Raw genomic sequence first — 23,419 nt, 5'->3', positions numbered from 1 at the left:
AACAGTGTCCTAAACCTCCCTCTCTGTTTTCCTGTTCACCCCTTCTCTCCACACTGTGTCACACACACCTTCTCCCTGTTCTGTTTTTTTCTCTATCTCTTCCCTCTTTCTCTCTCCCATCTGTACTGCAACCCCTTTGCTCTCTCTCTCTCTCTCTCTCTCTCTCTCTCTGTCTGCTTAATTGTGACTTATGAGCTGTGCATCAGCTCCGTGTTAGGTACAGTATTTTTAACTCCACAAGGAAGACGCTTCTCTCAGAGTCCGCACTCACCATAACATATTCATTATGACTATATAAGCCTCTTCTAATACTTCAGTGCGAGAATGAACGTAACACACAAACGTAAATGACGATTGCTTGTAGAACAGACTGCTGTTAATGATACAGAGAGGGCATCTATGCAGTAGATGATGTTTTAAGTGGCGAGTTTTTTCTAATAACACATTCTTTTTTAACATTACGACAGATTTACCCAAGGACATGGACTTTATTCAGTCGAGTTCATTTAAACCGTCGAAGAAGTTTCTCCTCGTGCATACGTTATTTTTATTGCATTCTTTCACTCTTGCGGTGTGCCCCAAAACTATACAGAAAAGCCTCAAATGCATCATTGCAACTCACTACCATATGCAGTTTATACCGAGCCATTTAACAAGAACGATACGTGAGAGTCTAATCCTGGTTGCATTGTACTAAACCAGGACACGACACACATGCATTATCGGGAACTGCTGAGGCGTTTCTTATATCTAGGTTACTTCATAACTGAACATTCAGCTGGACGTTTCTGGGCATTTTAAAATTCACCTGGACATTTTACAATTGTCGCACTTTTGACAACACTTAAAGGCCATAATGACAATGACTGATGAGGTCACAGAATGAGGTCAGGCAAGACGAGTGTAGCATACGACTGCTCTGTAAATATCGCGAAGGCCCTTTATTGTTCGTATGATGCTTTTCTGCGGAAAGTGAGTGGGAGATGTTGCAAATTTTTCCATTTGTATTCACGTTGTGCTTTTCAATTAAAAGCACAACGTGAATAAAAGCACACTTGTGAAGTTTAACTCTCGCTCGCTGGGGTCCTGGGTAACTTTCCCTGATACAGTGAAGGCCTGTCAGTGACGTCAGAGGATTTGTTTCCTCCACCCCAGCTGACCCAGATAAGTCGTTTTGGGAAAGTTTTAATTCTCAGTCACCTACATTATGTTTTTGGACCTTGCTATTTCTAGTTATTTTACCTGGGGTATCATGTCTTTATAGCGGCAAAATTCACACCAGCATGCTGAGGGACACTTACACGCGCCGTGATGCAGAGCTCGCAGTCATCTGGGACCCCGTGCCCTTTAAGATTTTTACCTGATACGAGCGGTTTTCTCCTGGCGAGTTAAGCTCCACAAAACTATCACCAAATATCACAAAGTCTTTAATAGACAGCAATGCAGTACGGACAAACATATGACGGATGACTGATATGCCACAGAGGCGACAGTCGCTTAACGATACATGACTGTTCACACACGCAAAGAATCGTGACGTTTTACTTACATGAGATGAGAATAGCATAACATTCTCAGGAGCTAAACTGTTGTTACAGCTCATTTATATAGCTTGCTCCGAGCTGAGAGGTGATTAGGTTACCGTGTTTCGCGCTGGGTACTCACACTCCTTTCATAACCACGCAGCTGTCCGAGCCTGAATATGACTCGAGCTGTCTGACAGCCCATTCTGTCTGTCTACTTGCAAATGATGGATGTGAGTTTCAATGAATGAGCTGCACGTGAAATAATATTCTGCACATTTTTGCGCGCTGGATTCCATCGTTGTTATAAACATGTGTTCTAACTAAACTGCCTATATTCATCTGTTATAATGTTGAACACCGGTGAAAATTCGAATCAGTGTATCAAACACACTACTGAAATGAAGAATAAGAGAATTTTCTTCGGCAAATCAGTTTATCCAGGTTGCAGCTGAGCCTTACCGCTCGGAGACTGACTGGGCCAGGCATGGGGAACCCTTCTGCTCTGTCCATGGTGCTGAGACACAACATACTCGCCGTGTAAGGTTTCAGCCTGGGCATAAAAGCTAATGCTGAACTAATTATAACATTGACATTGCATTTTTTTTTTTTTTTTTTTTGGCTGAAAACATCGTGCTATGTAAATAACAGTTTTCATAATTCTTTTAGCTGATTTTAAAAGAGCTATGAAAACACACATATTTCGATCATTTCTTGTGAAACTGTTATCTATCTATCTATCTATCTATCTAAAAAGATACTTGCTGTCCGCGGGCAAGTATCAAAGACCCTCCAGCTTGCTTGTGTTTTGTATTTACGTAATAGCCTATAAACAGAGAAAGTTGAGCACAAATGCAAAACGATAGAGGCTCTGTAAAACTTACGTGTGCCGTCAAAACGTGTCGCTATGGTGTCGAGAAATGTATTCTGTGGCGCAAGTAATCCCTTCATAACAGGCATTTTCCCGCCTTGTGAGCGACGTCCCCGTCAAACTTACACTACAGTGCGTTACCAGTAACAAGACTTATCGCGCAACTGGCAACTGTGCATTTAAACGGAGTCCAATTTTTCGGTTCCATATTGAGTGGAGAGCGAGTGAAATACAGGCGCGTGCCCGTGGCGATGGGATAGAGAAGCCCGCAGGTACACATCAGGTAAATGATGCGAGGGCCATTGGAGAGGGACCAGCACGCGACAGTGACTACTAAATTAACCGTAAAACGACATAGAAAGACAGCCTTTCCCCATTATTGACTCTTAAGGAGTAACATTTTAAATTATAATATTGATATAGATTACACTTAATCAATATCGATATAAATGAAATCTGTGGAATAAGATTAAAAACTTCAAAACTTAATAAATGTTAAAATGTGATTTTGTCCGGATCACTAGAGGAAGAGAATAACGCGTTACGGTCGGTGGCAGACATTTAGTCTCGATGTGGATTGTAGAGATTGAGATTACGGATTCTGGAAAGATTTCCCAAATGTGATCAGTGTGAACACTTCGCATGTTCTCCCTGTGATTATAGGAACGGGACGAGTCACCACAATAAGTGTGTTTGAGTTCGATCGACAGGCTCCTGTGAAGACAGCACGTGGGTTATTCCACTGGTGGTGAGAAGGGGTAGGAAGTGTCGGGCAAATGTAGGATGAGCTTTCCCACTCAGCGCATTTGAGAGTCTGTTCGGTGCTTATGGAAGTGAAGAATGGAACCGTAATCGAGTATACGGTAGTGCGCTGTCAAACAACTCCCTCTGCTGACAGGATAGTGCTCTTGCAACGTTTTATGGGGTCTAAATTATTGGGCCGTATTCTTAAACCAAACTTCTTATCCGCGTTATTTCAACACAGGTTGAAAGTGTGCTGTTCCTATAAGGCATAACATGAATCAACAGAAGTCTAGAATCATTCATTCATTTTCTAAGCCACTCATCCTAATTACAGTCGTGGGTAGTACTGGAGCCTATCCCAGCGCTCATTGGGCAAAAGGCGGGGAAACACCCTGGAGTGGTCGCCAGTCCACTGCAGGGCAGAAACACCGATGAACATATTCACGCACACACTCACACCTAGTATCTCCAACTCGCCTGACTTAAGCCCAATTTATACTTCTGCGTCGAAGTACTTCTGCGTAGCCTCGTACCCTGCGCCGTAGCCTGACGCGCACCTCCCTAGAAATGTAACTACGCATCGCTGCGACGCGCGTCGAGCAGACCACAACAACTGTGACAACTGTGAACTTGGTGGCATCACCCTCCTCCTGCTCAACCGGTTCAATGGTCGTACACACCATCTCCTCCGACGTTTTCGCTCATTTATGTATTGCAGTAATTATAGTAAAAGTAACTGCTCAACATTTTTAAGCTCCAACTCCAACATGATCCACTCAGTTTCAGTCGCGATTGAAAATTTTCGGCAAAATGGCGAATTTTAGTTATCTTCAGAGCTCCGTTTGTTTATCCCCCAAAGTTTGGAAACTAGTCCTTCTTTTAACGCAAAATTTGTTTTACAGATATTGCTGTGCAAGGACTGAATTCCGACTTTTTATTTAACATTACTCCATCGTTTTAAATGCATGAGGAAATCAACACAGTGGCATAGAAATCCCACCGCAAAGAAGCGTTTTGAAGGTTTCACTACAGAGCGACGCGGACACACCAACGCAGAAGTATAAATGCTCACAAGGTGTTGGCCACTCGAGTAGGCTACGGCGTAGGCATACGCAGAAGTATAATTCAGCCTTTACATGTCTTTGGACCGGAGACCGGAGCTCCCGGAGGAAACCCACGCAGACACGGGGAGAACATGCAAACTCCATTCAGAAAGGAATAGAACCCAGGACCCTCTTGAGGCAGCAGCGCTACCCACTGCGTGGCCGTGCCACCAAGGCTGGAAACATTATGTGCTTCTTCACCTTTGTTTTGAGAAGGGCTCCTACTCTAGAACTTAGTGTCCATGTTGTGTGTTTCCAAACAAGCTGACACTGAAGGGGAAGGCAAGAAGAGACAGCGAGGGAGACTGCAAGGAAAGTTGCTGTCAGCTGTTTGTCCTTGTAAACTCAAAAAAAATCTTGGTAAGCCAAAGCAGGGGTACGAACTGAAACTCCTACTGAAGGTGAATTCTCCTAACTGGAAAGGTTGCATCTCAGGGGAAGAGTAATCTGTTGTGTCAGATGAGTGCTTGCCAAAAGGTATTGTTGTTTATTTGAGACAGTATCTATTTTTAGGCTCAACTGTCTATTTGTGAAAGAGCTTTCTGGTGGAGATATAGAGCCATCACCATCACTCCTCACTGCCCAAAACACACCACATTCTCACCATCACTCCTCACTGCCCAAAACACACCACATTCTCACCATCACTCCTCACTGCCCAAAACACACCACATTCTCACCATCACTCCTCACTGCCCAAAACACACCACATTCTCACCATCACTTCTCACTGCCCAAAATACACCACATTCTCACCATCACTCCTCACTGCCCAAAACACACCACATTCTCACCATCACTCCTCACTGCCCAAAACACACCACATTCTCACCATCACTCCTCACTGCCCAAAACACACCACATTCTCACCCTCACTCCTCACTGCCCAAAACACACCACATTCTCACCATCACTCCTCACTGCCCAAAACACACCACATGTTGTCTTTCACTCAGCGTAGAGTTGTCTTTTACTCAGGGTAGAGTTGTCTTTCACTCAGCGTAGAGTTGTCTTTTACTCAGCGTAGAGTTGTCTTTCACTCAGCGTAGAGTTGTCTTTCACTCAGCGTAGAGTTGTCTTTTACTCAGCGTAGAGTTGTCTTTCACTCAGCGTAGAGTTGTCTTTTACTCAGCGTAGAGTTGTCTTTTACTCAGCGTAGAGTTGTCTTTTACTCAGCGTAGAGTTGTCTTTCACTCAGCGTAGAGTTGTCTTTCACTCAGCGTAGAGTTGTCTTTTACTCAGCGTAGAGTTGTCTTTCACTCAGCGTAGAGTTGTCTTTTACTCAGCGTAGAGCTGTCTTTCACTCAGCGTAGAGTTGTCTTTTACTCAGCGTAGAGTTGTCTTTCACTCAGCGTAGAGTTGTCTTTCACTCAGCGTAGAGTTGTCTTTTACTCAGCGTAGAGCTGTCTTTCACTCAGCGTAGAGTTGTCTTTTACTCAGCGTAGAGTTGTCTTTCACTCAGCGTAGAGTTGTCTTTCACTCAGCGTAGAGTTGTCTTTTACTCAGCGTAGAGTTGTCTTTCACTCAGCGTAGAGTTGTCTTTTACTCAGCGTAGAGTTGTCTTTCACTCAGCGTAGAGTTGTCTTTCACTCAGCGTAGAGTTGTCTTTTACTCAGCGTAGAGTTGTCTTTCACTCAGCGTAGAGTTGTCTTTCACTCAGCGTAGAGTTGTCTTTCACTCAGCGTAGAGTTGTCTTTTACTCAGCGTAGAGTTGTCTTTCACTCAGCGTAGAGTTGTCTTTCACTCAGCGTAGAGTTGTCTTTCACTCAGCGTAGATTTGTGTGATTGACTCGTTACCGCATCATCAGACACACCCACGAGAGCTCCGACAAGATCAGTCATTTTGTCAAAGCAAGAGAGAGAGAAGGTGCATTAAAGGAAGAGACAGAACAGATCCTACTCAGAGATGGTCATGCTGTACTCATTACTCATATACAGTCTTCATTCTGGAGGATATTCAGGCCTTATAGAATCTCCACTGGAGACAAGAGCCTTGCTCCACTGCAGCCGTCAGATTGTGTGTGTGTGTGTATGTGTGTGTGTTTGTGTGTGTGTAGCTAACATGCAGCTGAAAGTGTGGAGCAGAATGAGTTTGAGTTTGACTGGGGTGTGTATGGATGTTCTGTCTGGAGATGTGCGGACATGCCACTGGTTTAGATAAATCAGGCCACAGAGTTGAGAGGGCTTTGAGTTGATTGGGTTTGCTCCATATCTTCAACGCTTTCTTCCAGTAATTGATTATGAACGCATGTTAAGATTGACGTCTGTTTCTCTTACTGTATACAAGGTGATGTCAATTATCCCATGACCCTAACCCATATAATATAAACTTGGCTAACTGTAATGTGTTCTTAATTTACATATCTAATTTATGGAGTAATCAGCTAATTTTTATCACATTTAATCCAAGGGATGCATTGAAATACAACTCCTGGATTAATGTGGGAATAAATAATTAAATGTTATATTCAATTATTAATTGCAACATATCATTTGAGTGATGTTGAAATATTGCCATTCATAGTAATCACTTCATAAAAGCAGATTTTCTTCCAACCACAACATAGTCTGTCTAAAAATGGAACATTTTTGAAATTTTATGGAAATGGAACATTTTTGAAATGTTCATTTAATTGATCAATGACCAGGTACCTTTCCTATTGATTCAACAGTCCAACAATGCCAATCTTAAATTGTACGTTTAAGTGAGTTACCCCCTAGCTTTAGGCAGTGCCATGATTAACTGGAGACAGGGAGAGAGAGACAGAGAGAAAGAGAAAGAGAGAGAGAGAAAGAGAGAGGGTGAGACAGACAGAGAGAGAGAGGGAGAGAAAGAAAGAGAGAGAGAGAAGTCCTGAACAAAAATGAAAAAAATGGCTATGCTCTCAGGAGAGGGACCTTTAGTTGCTCTGGCAGCCAACTATATTTCCCTGTGTCATAAGCTGAGGGGCACTGGGGGACACTAGCTCAACCTAAAGGTGAATATATTGAACGTTTAATGATACTATACATGTAATGTTCCTCTTCATATTTGTTGGGTAGTGTTGTTACAGCTGGCCACACCAACTGCAACATAAAGGGGACATGGACAGAGTTCGGCTCAATATCTAGGGGTTTTATTAAACTGAAATGTACCGAAAACAAAACATTTATCAGCGCAGCCTGGCTCAGAGGTTATAGTGGCCATCAGATAAAGTGCCCCTCATTCAAGCCAGGCTTGGGTTGTATTTATAGAGAAGAGCAAACCACGCTCAGATGAGCCAGGCAGGTAATGGCGCAGGTGATGCCTACCTGCCTGGAAGAATAGAAAAACAGAGAAATAAATTAAGCAAGCCACCAGCAGGGGTAGTCACAATAAATGTCACTGTGACACCTTAAGGGTGCAGAGGAACATAAGAAGTGTCTATGTTTATTTTATGTAAGTCTAAATCTGTGTAAATCTACACATAGAGTAGATTTGAATTAGATTCAGACTTAGATTAGATTTACACTTAGATTAGATTCAGACTTAGATTAGATTTACACTTAGATTAGATTCAGACTTAGATTAGATTTACACTTAGATTAGATTCAGATTTAGATTAGATTTACAATTAGATTAGATTCAGACTTAGATTAGATCTATATGACTTGTTCCTTGTGTTCCTTATCCTTTGTATGACTGCTTTGGCAATACAAATGCGTTATTTGTCATGCCAATAAAGCACTTTGAATTTAATTGAGAGTCAGAGACAGACAGAGAGAGAGAGAGAGACAGAGACAGAGAGAAAGAGAGAGAGAGGGAGACAGAGACAGAGAGAGAGATTGTGTCAGTAATTTGGGTATTAGATGTGCTGTCTTGTGTTCACTGACTTCTTAAGATATAGATTTCCTTCCCTGTGTGACTGGTAATAACTAAGGCTTTATTGTGATACTTGTTATATCATGGGGGCACTTTCTTATTGTCACAACCTGCACCTCATTTTGGACTTTTAGTTTGGCATGTCTTTGTGCGCCTGTTCTGTCTGTCTCCGCCCCCCACCTGCTCCCGTTTTGTCTAATTAACCTTATTAATTTCTACCAATCCTGTGTTGCCCTGTTTAGTTCTCCCTCTATTTAAGTCCTAGTGTTTTCCTTGTCCTTGGTCTATCATTGTTTGTGTATTTTGCGCACTGTCATGCTGCACCTTTTTGTTATCAGTTTGCACTTCTATTTTGATCTTCATTTGTCAGTAAAGTCTTCCGTTTTGGTCACCTTCAACCATCGTGTCTTGCACTTGGGTCCTGCACCACACCACCAGCGTGACACTTTATTTTCCTTCAGAATTCTTGTGTTTCTCTGCCTGTCTTGGAAATTGCTTTGGATAATACATCAAATTTAAAAATAAGTAAGAGTGCAGATTGTGTGCTTTAAACTCCCTAATCTTAACATTGATTTATTTATGAAGTACTACAGTAATATGAGGCCAATTAAAATATGTTGTCTACTTTCTGCTTATTTCTGAGTCAAACTGAACTTGGTATTTATTTTTGAGGTTTGCTTACTGCAAAATATGAGGAGTCATTTTAGTGGCGTCATTGTGACAGACAGAAGGGACAGGACGTATGTGCTGGGTTAACGTATTTATTCAACCCCAGGGTTTCTCAGCGCTTAAGAAAGGAAGAGAACATGAGAGCAAATTAACATGTGGTCTAACAAAGGCAGAAACAGAAACACGCTTAGATCAGGGACACAAGGATATTATGCTCAAATAACCACTAAAACTCAGAGATTCAAATGATCAAGGAACTTCACAAAGATACACAGAACAGACAGGCACAATCATACACCAGAGCACAGCTGGGATGGCAGCGGGGGCAGGACAATCCAAAAACAGGTGCAACATTTAACTGAATAGTGAATTTAATTAGCTGGTGGTTAAAGCCACTGAAGTTGAATGCTGATAGGCTGACCCACCAGCACTGTGACACTCAGTCTGAATAACTGTGTATGTGGTCATACAGATGACCATTACTAGAGCACCAGTACTCCAAGAGACCGTCCAACATTTCACAACATTTCAGTTCCACTAATGGTCAGTGTGTCACATGTCACATTCTGAGTTCAAGTTTAAGTTTATTTGAAGCCCAGCATCACTGTTTACAGTCTCAAAGGGCTTTACATGCCCACAGTTTTGCAGCAAACAAAACAGGACAGCTCCCCCTGACTTAATCCTCATAGCAGGCAAGAAAAAACACACCAAAACCCAAGTGTAACAGGGAAAAAATGGAAGAAATCTTGAGAAGGACCACAGACAGAGGACATCCCTTCATGGCCAGTCAGGTGTGCAACAGGTGCCAACCCAGTGGGCAAATGGCAAACAATACAGATAGAATGAAAATGTCCATTTAGAGCAGAAACAGTCATGAATTTATTGAGAACAGATCACACAGTTCCAACTGGAGATTTACTGTAGTAACGTCATCATTCAAATAAGTAGTCAAATCCATCTGAAATATCTCAAACCTGTATCCATTACTTTATTCCATTATTAACGTATTTATACAGGACTGCTTTTTGGATAGTGATTTGCGGGTTTTAGAGGGAGAGTATGAAAGATTGAAAAAAAAAGTGGTAAAAAGAAAAACGTTATTCATTGACACTATAGTAGCATCAGTCACAGGTCAGACACAACCTGGCTTTAATCTTAATAATAATACTGACACTGCAAGCGTGTCTCTTCTCTCTGCCTCACTCACTCCCTATCTCATAAATGTGTGTGTGTGTGTGTGTGTGTGTTATATGTTCACTTGCTATCATGGAAATCTGGAAATCACATTTATACAACCACAAACATAGATTTCATTTACTGGGGTGAGAGAGAGGGGGCGAGCAGGGCTCTGACAGTGAACTGGCAGGCCTTGATGATGTAAGGCTCCATAGACATAAGCCATACTTGTTGAAGGCGATAATGATATTGTAAAGTCCCCACTCCACTGGCCCATATCTGTGATATTTTATAGATTGAACTTCACAAGCATAAATTCAGTAAAATTATTGTTAAGAATATTGATGTGGTATTGAGGTTTTTGAAGTCCAGATTCCCAAAATATTTCACTGACAATGGGAAAACACACATCTTGTGGGAATTACTGTGGCTGACAAAGAGAGGTTTAAAAACAATATCATATCAGTCTAGTTTAAAATTGTGTTGTCTCAAAAATGTCATATCAGTTTGCACTTAGAGAGCATTTAGATTAACAGTCGGCTTCCCTGTGTCTTATTCCATTTCAATTTGGTTTTATCTTATTTTTCTTGCCAGGTGTGTTGCTGCTTAGGTGACGAAACGTTTTCACGTCATGATTGTCTTTTTTTGGGGGGGCTCTGTTGTGCGGGAGTCTGGTGAATTACTCCGATAAGGCAGCGTTATCACTGACTTCAACGACATAACATTGTATTAAACTGATTGGTTTATTGAAGAAAGGTAATGCCGTCTAATTGGTGCTGTTCGTTGTTTTTCTCAGCGCTGTGGCCTCTGAGCGTATTGCTTGTGCTTGAATGAGCACGTGATGTGTTTGCCCACACATGCAGATCATAATTTGACGACAGAGGAGGACGGAGAGATGCGGTATGTGTCTTTGTAGATGTTATAAGCTGAAAATCGTTGTTGTTGTCAAATGTCAGGGATACACGAAACGATGAACGCGAGGATGAAAACCAGGCTACCCTCTTGAAATCCTGCCTGGTTTACATCTGTGTTACTCATTTGTGTCGAGTCTTCGGCTGACGAAGGGACCAGCTGTGCTAGGTGCCTGAAGAATCTCAGTGGCCAACCGATTAATGGTAAGGACGATGAACTGAATGATCGAATCAAGACAGACAGGGCGGTAGAAAGCAGTTTGATCATCACATTGGGTCAGAGTGCAAGCTATCAGAAACAACCACATTAAAAACAGAGAGAGAGAGAGGAGGGGGGCGGGAGAGAATTTAGTGACCAACCCTTTCACTATAATGGAAGGAGACGCACCGAAAACAGTAAAAACACCCCGAAGGGAAACGTTAGAATTTTAGTGTTTGTTTCTCGCTTCTTGTAGTAGTAAACCGAATTCCTGACTCATCAAGTTTCGTGTTGAACGCTGTGTGTAAGTTTCCCGCGATGTTGAATGTTTTTCTTAGGGTTGTATAATTTTGAAATCATAATGCTGAATTGCGTGTCAACAAAATTATTATTGTATTCCCTGCGTTGTCGCGCTGATGTATCTGGCCACAGAGGGATGTTGCAGGCTAATTTGTTTAATTTAAAGGCGTCATAGTCAGTTGCTTACGGTCAAATTTATTTATTTGTTCGCTTTTTTTACTGCTCCTTTACAGTTGTCGCTGTACCTGTGACTGAGTTATGTCCTCAATTAATCGAGCCGAGTCGAGGTCATTGCTAACACAGTAGTATGTGCTTTATAGCCTGCAGTGAATATTGGTGAAATTATACTGTGGATAAGATTTGCATTAATACATTTTTATGTTATGGTGTTTATTCAGTCTTCAGACTGTGAGTGTTAGCGCTGTGAGCAGTGATGGAACAGTTGTCAACCAATGGTTGCGAGGTTGCGTCAGGGTTGGATTCCAGCAGTCCCCTGACGGCTCCTCCAGTGAAGATGCCTCGTTTGGACAATGGAGAAAGTTACCAGGGGAGGAGCCATTTCTCAAATCCAGGGTCCAAACCAGCCCCCTCAGCGAGCACACACGCAACACAACTGCCAAAGCCAGAGCTCACATGGAGGAAAGGTAAAAAACCTGTATTTTCTGATGGAGCCTGTATTGATGGAATTCATCAGTTGCTAGGTAATGCTGTCGATAAGCTTGCCTTAGCTTGCGCTAGAAAATTAACCAGTATGATTCAGTGGTAATCAAGTCACACTATAACTTGACTTTGCTAAGCAAATTTATATATAGCTGTGTGGTATCTGAGATTTTAATGCAGTGGGTATGACTGTCTTCCTCAAGTGTCTTCCTTCTGTAATACGCTTCCATTTCAAACGTCTGGCTGCCGCAGCCTTGAGATTTCTGTTTTTTCTCTTTGCCTTTTTGGATGCCACTTTTGAGCCTCTTATTTTTATCCAGTATTTCATGTTTCGTGTGTTTCCGGCCAAAAAGCCAGATCATTAGCTAACAGTATATCAAATTCTACAATCAACTGTCTGTTTAAGAACTCAGTCATGATTCCTGCATCTAAAGAGTTCAGTGTAAATAGAAGTGTTACTTAGCAGTGAAAGGCAGAAATGAGCTGGTCCCAGTTTGTGAGAGGCAGACATGAGCTGGTCCCAGTTTGTGAGAGGCAGAAATGAGCTGGTCCCAGTTTGTGAGGTACTGCAGAAATGTTCTGAACAGAGGAACTGGTGAAATGTCACCTAACACTTGAGTGACTGTGGCCGGTTTTCACCAGTGGACTGGCCAAACGGAGCTGGCTGGTTTTCCAAAAGGCCACATGTAAACCATAACATGCAGTTCAGTGTCCACTCAGAGCAGGGAAGTGCTCAGGTTTACCTCTGTTTGCTAATTGCTGATTTTCCGTTCTGTGAGTTTGCTGCTCTGTGAGTTTGTGTAGTTGTTTTTCTGATTAATGGAATAATTGTTGTGTTGTACAGGCAGCCTGGTCCCTGTGTTTTGTGTGGTGGAACAAGAAGAAGCCCCAGCCCTGGAGAGGAGGCGGTCGGAACATGCTGAGTTTGTGCTGCTGAAGAGAGAGCTATTGTTCAGTCACCTCACTGAGGCGGCACTGCATGAGCTGGGCTACACACACAGCACAGCTATACAGGCTACAGGTACACACACAGCACAGCTATACAGGCTACAGGTACACACACAGCACAGCTATACAGGCTACAGGTACACACACAGCACAGCTATACAGGCTACAGGTACACACACAGCACAGCTATACAGGCTACAGGTACACACGCAGCACAGCTATACAGGCTACAGGTACACACGCAGCACAGCTATACAGGCTACAGGTACACACACAGCACAGCTATACAGGCTACAGGTACACACACAGCACAGCTATACAGGCTACAGGTACACACACAGCACAGCTATACAGGCTACAGGTACACACACAGCACAGCTATACAGGCTACAAGTACACACACAGCACTGCTACACAGGCTACAGGTACATACACAGCACAGCTATACAGGCTACAGGTACACACACAGCACAGCTATACAGGCTACAGGTACACACACAGCACAGCTATACAGGCTACAGGTACACACACAGCACAGCTATACAGGCTACAGGTACACACACAGCACAGCTATACAGGCTACAGGTACACACACAGCACAGCTACACAGGCTACAGGTACACACACAGCACAGCTACACAGGCTACAGGTACACACACAGCACAGCTATACAGGCTACAGGTACACACACAGCACAGCTACACAGGCTACAGGTACACACACAGCACTGCGACACAGGCTACAGGTACACACACAGCACTGCGACACAGGCTACAGGTACACACACAGCACTGCGACACAGGCTACAGGTACACACACAGCACTGTGACACAGGCTACAGGTACACACACAGCACTGTGACACAGGCTACAGGTACACACACAGCACTGCGACACAGGCTACAGGTACACACACAGCACTGCGACACAGGCTACAGGTACACACAAGTTCAAGTTCATTTGTATAACGCTTTTTTCATTCAAAAACTTTCTCAAAGCAGCTTTACAGTAATCAGTGTATAAACCCTCAGTGAGCAAGCACAAGGCAACAGTGGCAACGAAAAACTCCCTAATACAGTGAATAGGAGGAAGAAACCTTGGGAGCAACCAAGACTTCTTACACACTCTACATAAGAAATGATTTGGTGAATGAAACAGTAATAACAGATGACTGCAACAGTGTAATCTCCACACACACTTACTAATACTGGTGGCAGTACCTGGCCAGCTGTTTTGCTCAGTGTTTAAATAAATTCAGGTATATATCAGCCCCATGTCACAAGTGTAGGACATGCCCTAAACTTCCAAGGAGAAACTTTTTCTTAGTACATAGCCTGGAGATTTGTTTGCATTTGGACATGGTTCATTTCCTCAATAGCTATTTAGCTACCTTCTTCCATGAGATATATGTCAATCTGATTCACATACAGCCAGGTTCATATCCACTCTGGTTCACATTCACTCTGATTCACATTCAGCCTGGTTCACATGGTTCCATTTGGTGATCACTGATCACTGTTTTTGGGACATTAAGCCACGTTAAGCTGTTTCCGTATAATGGGCATCAATGGAGAGGTAAACGCTTAATGTGAATTAACGACCCAATTCCTTGGATTTCAGTTTTGATTTTTTGAAGGAGGAGGCGTTGCTGACAAGAGATGTCAGAGAGAAATTTGGTGATCATGGATCTTAGTTTCGGAACATTAAGCCACGTTAAGCCTTTTCACGTGAAATGTTGTTGTTTTTAACGGGCATAAAAGCACTTCTGTGCCTAGGCTGTCGGAAATTAAAAGAAGAAGAAGAAATCAAAACAATAGCCGTTCCTCAATACGAAGTACGCCAAGTACGTACTCCCGTTCTTGGGGGTTCGGACTTTCAAGTTCAACTCTGGAGTCAGGACTCCTGATGACGCGGGAGGATGCTTTATGCTTAAACTGCATTTGAAACAGCAGCGTTCTTTTCTGGCTACAGGCTCTGGAGTTTGCGAGCTCGGTCTGCTAGTAGATGTCACATCTCCGAACATTTAGGACTTTCAAGGAGGCGCTACCAACCCATACTCGACTTCTGAATTTGAATTTCTCGCCTGAAAAATCTTAAGAACTACATTTGGTGACAGAACAACAGTCGTAATACGAAACTTACAGTTATGCTGTAGCCCACCTGTCGCCATTGCTGTTATTTTTGTGAAATTTGGGTGAAATGTATTCTGGGAAACTTGACTACCCAAGTCCACACAAGTCACCTTTTGATGCATCCTTGATTTATCAACTTGCTGGGCACATAAATTGCAAAGTTGTGTGTTGCTGGTAGGACTAGTTCAGTGCATACATATGAACTGTATTCACACACATGGGTCGTATTCACACATGTGGACCACGTTCACACACACAGACATTTTCCACACACACAGCAGTGTTCACACACACACAAACTGCATTGACACACACAGACTATATTCACATTCACATGCTCTACTCCTTGCTTGTGTGTGTATGTGTGTGTGTGTGTCTGTGTGTGTGTGTGTGTGTGCATTTGTGTGTCTGTGTGTTTGTGTTTGTGTGCATTAGGGCAGATCCAGGTGGGGCGATGGAATCCTGTCTCTGTCTCCAGTGTAACGGATGTTACTGATGCCACAGTGGGAGATATGCTTCAAGATCTTTACCATGTTGTGACACTGAGGATACAGCTCAACTGGTAAACAGTCTTACACACACACATACCAGAGCACTGATAGTGCCAAACACACACACACCAAAATCCCACCAAACCATTGCTTCCATGTTAGTTCGGTAGTAATGACCAGTTATTTTCTTTTGAAGATGTCTAAAAATCAGCAATTTGTGAAATTATTGAATGTGAGGTGAGATGGTGTGATGTAGTGACTGAATATGCCAAATAAAGGGAAACTTCCTTGGGAAAGAGGAAGAGTGGGAAAGAGGAAGAGTGCCTGTTGGAAGAGGCGCTTTCTAACAAAGACAGACAGATTGTTTCTTAATAACTATCAGCAGCTTCAAAATGAGAAGGAAGCTTAGTACATGCTTCTGTCACCATTGACATTCTGAACCATTATGACAGAATGATCCAGTTTTGCTATCCTGTCTGTCTGTCTATATGGGGCTCTCTCCTCCAGTGCCCCTGGATTAGATGACTTGCCTCCTGAGCAGTGGACTCATTCCACCGTGAGAAATGCGCTGAAAGAACTACTCAAAGAAATGAACCAGAGCTCACTTGCAAAAGAGTGTCCCTTATCACAGGTACCAGACAGACTGACCCACACTTACACACTTACTGACTTAGCTTGTGACTGTATTAGTTAATGTGGTGAATTTAGGTCCCCAGACTGTCTGACTGATGGAGAGTGTGTGTTATCACAGGCAGACTGTCTGACTGACAGACTGACTGACTGACGGAGAGTGTGTGTTATCACAGGCAGACTGTCTGACTGATGGAGAGTGTGTGTTATCACAGGCAGACTGTCTGACTGATGGAGAGTGTGTGTTTTCACAGGCAGACTGTCTGACTGACGGAGTGTGTGTGTTATCACAGGCAGACTGTCTGACTGACGGAGAGCGTGTGTTATCACAGGCAGACCGTCTGACTGACGGAGAGTCTGTGTTATCACAGGCAGACTGTCTGACTGACGGAGTGTGTGTTTTCACAGGCAGACTGTCTGACTGATGGAGAGTGTGTGTTATCACAGGCAGACTGTCTGACTGATGGAGAGTGTGTGTTATCACAGGCAGACTGTCTGACTGATGGAGAGTGTGTGTTATCACAGGCAGACTGTCTGACTGACGGAGTGTGTGTTATCACAGGCAGACTGTCTGACTGATGGAGAGTGTGTTATCACAGGCAGACCGTCTGACTGATGGAGAGTGTGTGTTATCACAGGCAGACTGTCTGACTGATGGAGAGTCTGTGTTATCACAGGCAGACTGGCTGACTGACGGAGAGTCTGTGTTATCACAGGCAGACTGTCTGACTGACGGAGTGTGTGTTTTCACAGGCAGACTGTCTGACTGACGGAGAGTCTGTGTTATCACAGGCAGACTGACTTAGCTTGTGACTGTATCAGTTAATGTGGTGAATTTAGGTCCCTGTCTTTTTCTGTCTGTCCTGCATTGTCCACCCACCCCCAGTGTGATGAACTGCTCTCACTTCAAAGGAACACAGACACAGAAACACAGATCCAGCATATTTATTATTTGTTTACAGTAAACATTCTGTTACTGCCTGAGGAAAGACTAATCTGTATTCTTCCTGATTTTGAATTGTCTTTGGATTTCAGAGTATGATCTCATCTGTGGTAAACAGCACATACCATGCCAACGTGTCAGCCACAAAGTGCCAGGAGTTCGGCCGCTGGTACAAAAACTACAAGAAAGCAAAAGATATGATGACTAGTGAGTAGTATTGTCTCTCACAGACACAGCCCCAGGGCTGATGTAGCATGGTCAGGATGTACTGATCCTAAAAATGTGACAGAGAAACCAGGGCGGCTTACAGTGGCTTCATCTTCATTTTCTCTTTGTGATATAAACTTGAAATTACTACACGGTTTGTTGAATACTCAATTCTCATTGGTCAGTTACGGCATTGTACGGTCTATACACGGTTTGTTGAATACTCAATTCTCATTGGTCAGTTACGGCATTGTACGGTCTATACACGGTTTGTTGAATACTCAATTCTCATTGGTCAGTTACGGCATTGTACGGTCTATACACGGTTTGTTGAATACTCAATTCTCATTGGTCAGTTACGGCATTGTACGGTCTATACACGGTTTGTTGAATACTCAATTCTCATTGGTCAGTTACGGCATTGTACGGTCTATACACGGTTTGTTGAATACTCAATTCTCATTGGTCAGTTACGGCATTGTATGGTCTATTAGTTCTGTATGTATAACAGACCGTTGCTATGGAAACCATTTTTTTTAGCGGAAGCAGTAAAATAATTTTGAAATCAAACCATTTTTAAATCGTTATTTTGCGGCAAATGATCGGTTTCTTTAGTAAGTAGCCGTGTAATAAGTGGGATAATGTACAGCAAGCCGGTCGTTATCGGGAAATAAACCCCTTCAGACTGATTCAAGACCCCTCCACTTCACGTCGGGGTCCTGCATCACCCTGTCGGGGTTGATTTCGTGATAATGACTGGCTCTCTATACATCATCCCTTACATAAATGACTTTGTATATACATGTAACCCGCCCTATGTTGAGGATGATGAGATTAACTCTCTGTCCCCCACCCCATAGCTCAGATGGACAGCCCATCCGACCAATCATCTTCTACCAATCACGTGGCCAAGCGGCCGGCTTTCAGCGGTGGGTCAGAGCAGCACAGTCTGGTTCAGATGCGTGCTGGGATGCCTGGGTTAGCTATGTCACAGCTTCTCTCCCAGCAATATGCCATGTCACACCTTCTCACACACTCACACACGCTCAGCAGTCACACACACACACCATCATGTCCTGCACCACTGAGAACTCCACCCAAACGCAACGACTCCACCACCATGTCAGCACAGTGCCCCTCTCCTTCTGCCGACGTGTCACCGGAGATCTACCAGTGGGTGCGTGAGGAGCTGAAGCGGGCAGGGATTTCACAGGCAGTGTTTGCACGGGTGGCCTTCAACAGGACTCAGGTCAGCGCACATTCTCTCACCCATCAGCAGACATCAACATGTGTGTGCATGGGTCTGTACATGTTTGTTTGTGTGTCTATATTTGTCCTTACATGTGTATGTGTGTATGTGCATATATGTGTGTGTGTGTGTGTGTGTGTGTGTGTGTGAATGTGTGTGTGTGTGTGTGTGTGTGTGAATGTGTGTGTGTGTGTGTGTGTGTGTGTGTGTGTGTGCGCGTGTATGTGTGTGTGTGTGTGTTTGTGTGTGTGTGTGTGCGTGTGTGTGTGTGTGTGTATATGTGTGTGTGTGTGTGTGTGTGTGTGTGCGTGTGTGTGTGTGTGTGCGTGTATGTGTGTGTGTGTATATATGTGTGTGTGTGTGTGTGTGTGTGTGTGTGTGTGTGAATGTGTGTGTGTTTTAGGGCTTACTCTCAGAGATCTTGCGAAAAGAGGAGGACCCACAGTCTGCGTCTCAGTCTCTGCTGGTGAATTTAAGGGCCATGCAGAGTTTCCTGCAGCTGCCCCAGGCCGCCCGTGACCGCATCTACCAGGAGGAACGGGAACGCAGTCTGACCACTCCCGCCAACCCCAGCAGCACACACTCACCGCGGCACGTGCAGGTCAGACGGGGGGGAGACCACAGAATGACGGGCCAGGGGGGTGGGGTGGGATTGGATGTGATTAATGTAGTAAAAGGTGTAAACCTTTTTTTCCACTGGTTTATTGAAGTGTGTGATCTTGTGAATAAAGGTTATGATGATCTGTCATAACAATTTGTCGTTCTAGTTACATTATAGGCTCTGGTTTATGTGTGTGTGTGTGTGTGTGTTCGTGTGTGTCTGTTATGTGAAATTTGAACTAAACTTGGAGCAAAGCTGAGTGAATTGTTGTAATCTAAGATGTTATTCATACTCGTGAATTTCTTTGTCCCTGTAGTGGAAAATCAAACGTTGTTGAATTTGTCCCTGTGGTGTGACATGGACTGATTGACTGTGTGTTTTCTCTGTGTTGGAACATGGACTGTTTGACTGTGTGTTTTCCCTGTGTTGGAACATGGACTGATTGACTGTGTGTTTTCTCTGTGGTGTAACATGGACTGTTTGTGTGTTTTCTCTGTGGTGTAACATGGACTGATTGACTGTGTGTTTTCTCTGTGGTGTGACATGGACTGTTTGACTGTGTGTTTTCTCTGTGGTGTGACATGGACTGTTTGACTGTGTGTTTTCTCTGTGGTGTGACATGGACTGATTGACTGTATGTTTTCTCTGTGTTGGAACATGGACTGTTTGACTGTATGTTTTCTCTGTGTTGGAACATGGACTGATTGACTGTGTTTTCTCTGTGTTGGAACATGGACTGATTGACTGTATGTTTTCTCTGTGGTGTGACATGGACTGTTTGACTGTGTGTTTTCTCTGTGTTGGAACATGGACTGATTGACTGTGTGTTTTCTCTGTGTTGGAACATGGACTGTTTGACTGTGTGTTTTCTCTGTGTTGGAACATGGACTGATTGACTGTGTGTTTTCTCTGTGGTGTGACATGGACTGATTGACTGTGTGTTTTCTCTGTGGTGTGACATGGACTGATTGACTGTGTGTTTTCTCTGTGGTGTGACATGGACTGATTGACTGTGTGTTTTCTCTGTGGTGTGACATGGACTGATTGACTGTGTGTTTTCTCTGTGGTGTGACATGGACTGATTGACTGTGTGTTTTCTCTGTGGTGTAACATGGACTGATTGACTGTGTGTTTTCTCTGTGTTGGAACATGGACTGATTGACTGTGTGTTTTCTCTGTGTTGGAACATGGACTGTTTGACTGTATGTTTTCTCTGTGGTGTAACATGGACTGATTGACTGTGTGTTTTCTCTGTGTTGGAACATGGACTGATTGACTGTATGTTTTCTCTGTGGGGTAACATGGACTGATTGTGTGTTTTCTCTGTGTTGGAACATAGACTGATTGACTGTGTGTTTTCTCTGTGTTGGAACATGGACTGATTGACTGTGTGTTTTCTCTGTGGTGTGACATGGACTGTTTGACTGTGTGTTTTCTCTGTGGTGTGACATGGACTGTTTGACTGTGTGTTTTCTCTGTGCTGGAACATGGACTGATTGACTGTGTGTTTTCTCTGTGTTGGAACATGGACTGATTGACTGTGTGTTTTCTCTGTGGTGTGACATGGACTGTTTGACTGTGTGTTTTCTCTGTGGTGTGACATGGACTGATTGACTGTATGTTTTCTCTGTGGGGTAACATGGACTGATTGACTGTGTGTTTTCTCTGTGTTGGAACATAGACTGATTGACTGTGTGTTTTCTCTGTGGTGTAACATGGACTGTTCCAGCAGAGGAAGGAGAGCATGAGGACTGAGGACTGGCCCACATATTCCCATGTTTCTCATGTAAGTTAAAGAAGGTTGTTCCATTTTCATTTGTCCATCAGGCAGTCTGAGTTTGACTTTACAACCTGCTTATTGTGACTGTACCCTGGTCATTTCAGCCCAAACTGTCACCAGCCACTGTGGAGACAGTGCTAAAACCAGAAGCCTACGAGCTAAACATCGACTCCAGTATCTATGAAGAGATTCAGCTGGAAATGAGAAGAGCCAAAGTTTCTCAGGCCATGTTTGCAAAGGTGTCTGCATCAAAGAGCCAGGTGAGACTTTAATCTGTCTTTAAAGAGACAGAGAGAGTGACAGAGAGACAGGGGATGTTGGGTGGCTTCTGTTGGCGCTACAGACTGATAAGTGACACACTGGACTGCTCAGCTGTAGTCAGCAGCTATAGGTGTGTGTGACTCTTTAAATAGAACAACCTGTGTGTGGGTGCATGTGAATGTTTGTGGTGTGCGCATGCTTGTGGGTGTGTGTGTGTGTGTGTGTGTTTAAGGGGTGGCTGTGTGAGCTGCTGCGCTGGAAGGAGGAACCTTCTCCTCAAAACCGCACCCTTTGGGAGAACCTTTCTCTGATTCGTCGCTTCCTCAGCCTCAGCCAATCAGAGCGTGATGTCATATATGAGCAGGAAAGCAGTGGAGGACAAACACACTTGACAGAGAGACCCCCACTCTACATTAATGAGACACTACAGGTTAGTACATCCATACATACACTTTGTCTCACACACACATACTCTCTCTCTCTCTCTCTCCCTCTCTCTCTCTCCCTCTCTCTTTCTCTCACACGCACACACATACTCATGCAGAAACAACTCAGCACATGTAAGTGGACACAGAGATTCAAACGCAACATGAGGTTGATTTTTTTTCTCTCTGTAATAGTGTCCACATGACAGGCCCTCTCCTTTCCAGCATCAGCTGCAGCAGGTGCTCCACCAGGCTGGATCAGTAATGGCACCAGTCCAGTGTCCTGTCCCCCCACCAACCTCAGAGGAGATGGGGGCTTCACTGTCTGACCTGCAGGGACTGGTCCTGCCCCCGGATGCCATGACAGTCTTGAAGAGTTTTATTCGAGATGTCGGGATTCAGCCAGACCAAGAGGCAGTTAACACCCTCTCTGCCCAACTGGGTGTGGCCAAAAAGACTATCCTCCAATTTTTTCAAAACCAGGACGCGTATGGGGTACAACCGGAGTACAGTGGAAAGAGGCGAGAGCAGGAGGAGGTCGAGAGAGTGAAAGTGGAGGAAGGAGAGGAAGAGGAGAGTGAGATAGTGGAGGGGACATGTAAACAGGAGGACGGTGAGATGGAGCGGAGTTTGAGTACTCAGACCAGGCCTGTCCTAGCCCTGAAAGAGGAGGACCAGGGGAGCCCCGTCCAGTACCCCCTTACATGACTCCACATGACACCACCCTCAGCCTCAGAGTAACCACGGAAACAGGCCGCAGCGGCTCCCTCAACAAGTCTTGAGTTTTCAGGATTTTACCAATATTCTCAAAACTTTTCCAGTCTTTTTTCTTAATAAAAAAACAGGAATATTGATAATATTCTCACACATGCAAACAGCGGTAAAAGAGCTGTGTCAGGCTACTTCCCTGTAGCAGTCAGTACTTTAGATGGTGCTATTAATGTTGGCTCTTGTCAAAATATTATGCATAATACACTCTCTGTGTGCTCTCATGTTAACAGTTTGAAAAAAAGAGAAAACTGAGGAGAAACTCCTTTTTAATATGAACAGCAGACCTCACCAAATCATCACATTACCATAGCAATCCCTCTCCTGATTGGCTGGGAGGACTTAGGTCTGGACTGCACAGACACTCAGTGACAGGTTACGTTGAGTGATGCGAAGGCAATTTTGAGCTGTTTACGGTATTAGGATGGAATGAAATGTCGTCAGGACCTCAGATCTGACGAGAGAAACAGGAAAGAAGGTCTTGTGTGGAGCCGGAGTGCCAAGATGAACATCTTAATGAGGAGAATGCCAGGAAATGCCTTGAAGAGCTAGAGCACTGCCCACAATGTCTTTTCAAAAGGATCCTGTAATTGACGGAGTCATGTGCATGTAATGTGTTATGTGAAAGCCCCTCCCTCACTTGCTCATTCAGTCTGAAAATGAACCCTGCCACTCGCCTCTCTGTGTTCTCATCGCTGCTGTGTAGGGATTTATATATAAGCACTAAGCCAGCAGAATATGGATGTTTTTAAAAGAATTATTGTTTGAAAATGTCCCATAGATGCATCTTGACACAAACGTAGAACACATACTTCTGAATGTTTGATAGACATTTTATATATATATATACACACACACACACATACGTGTGTGTGTGTGTGTGTGTGTATATTAGGGGTTGCACGAGTACATAATTTTACAACTCGAGCACTCAGTGGGGGGGGGGGGGGGTTGCTGCATCACTTAAAGGACTATGCAACTATGATGC

General features: G+C 43.8%; 2 protein-coding genes across 2 annotated transcripts in view; one reads left to right on the top strand and one right to left on the bottom strand.

The window, feature by feature from the left end:
• kcnh8 (potassium voltage-gated channel, subfamily H (eag-related), member 8) overlaps positions 1-2,483 on the bottom strand; it is an 84,714-nt gene extending 82,231 nt beyond the window's left edge. Inside the window, exon 1 of the mRNA XM_030788634.1 lies at positions 2,408-2,483. Within this exon, the coding sequence (XP_030644494.1) occupies positions 2,408-2,483 (76 nt within the window). The remainder of the gene's footprint in view (positions 1-2,407) is intronic.
• A 9,287-nt stretch (positions 2,484-11,770) lies between these two features.
• On the top strand, positions 11,771-22,371 carry satb1a (SATB homeobox 1a). The gene is made up of 10 exons (XM_030788633.1): positions 11,771-11,981; positions 12,842-13,018; positions 15,512-15,638; positions 16,075-16,198; positions 17,233-17,347; positions 18,208-18,596; positions 19,000-19,197; positions 21,082-21,237; positions 21,471-21,668; positions 21,889-22,371. The coding sequence occupies exons 1-10, from the start codon at positions 11,771-11,773 to the stop codon at positions 22,369-22,371; spliced, it is 2,178 nt and encodes a 725-aa protein (XP_030644493.1).
• The last annotated feature ends 1,048 nt before the right edge of the window (positions 22,372-23,419 follow it).

Source organism: Chanos chanos, chromosome 12 (genome assembly GCF_902362185.1).
Source record: "Chanos chanos chromosome 12, fChaCha1.1, whole genome shotgun sequence".
Lineage (NCBI taxonomy): Eukaryota > Metazoa > Chordata > Actinopteri > Gonorynchiformes > Chanidae > Chanos > Chanos chanos.
The sequence above is the reverse complement of the archived record's forward strand: the minus strand, read 5'-3'. Positions and strand labels throughout refer to the sequence as shown.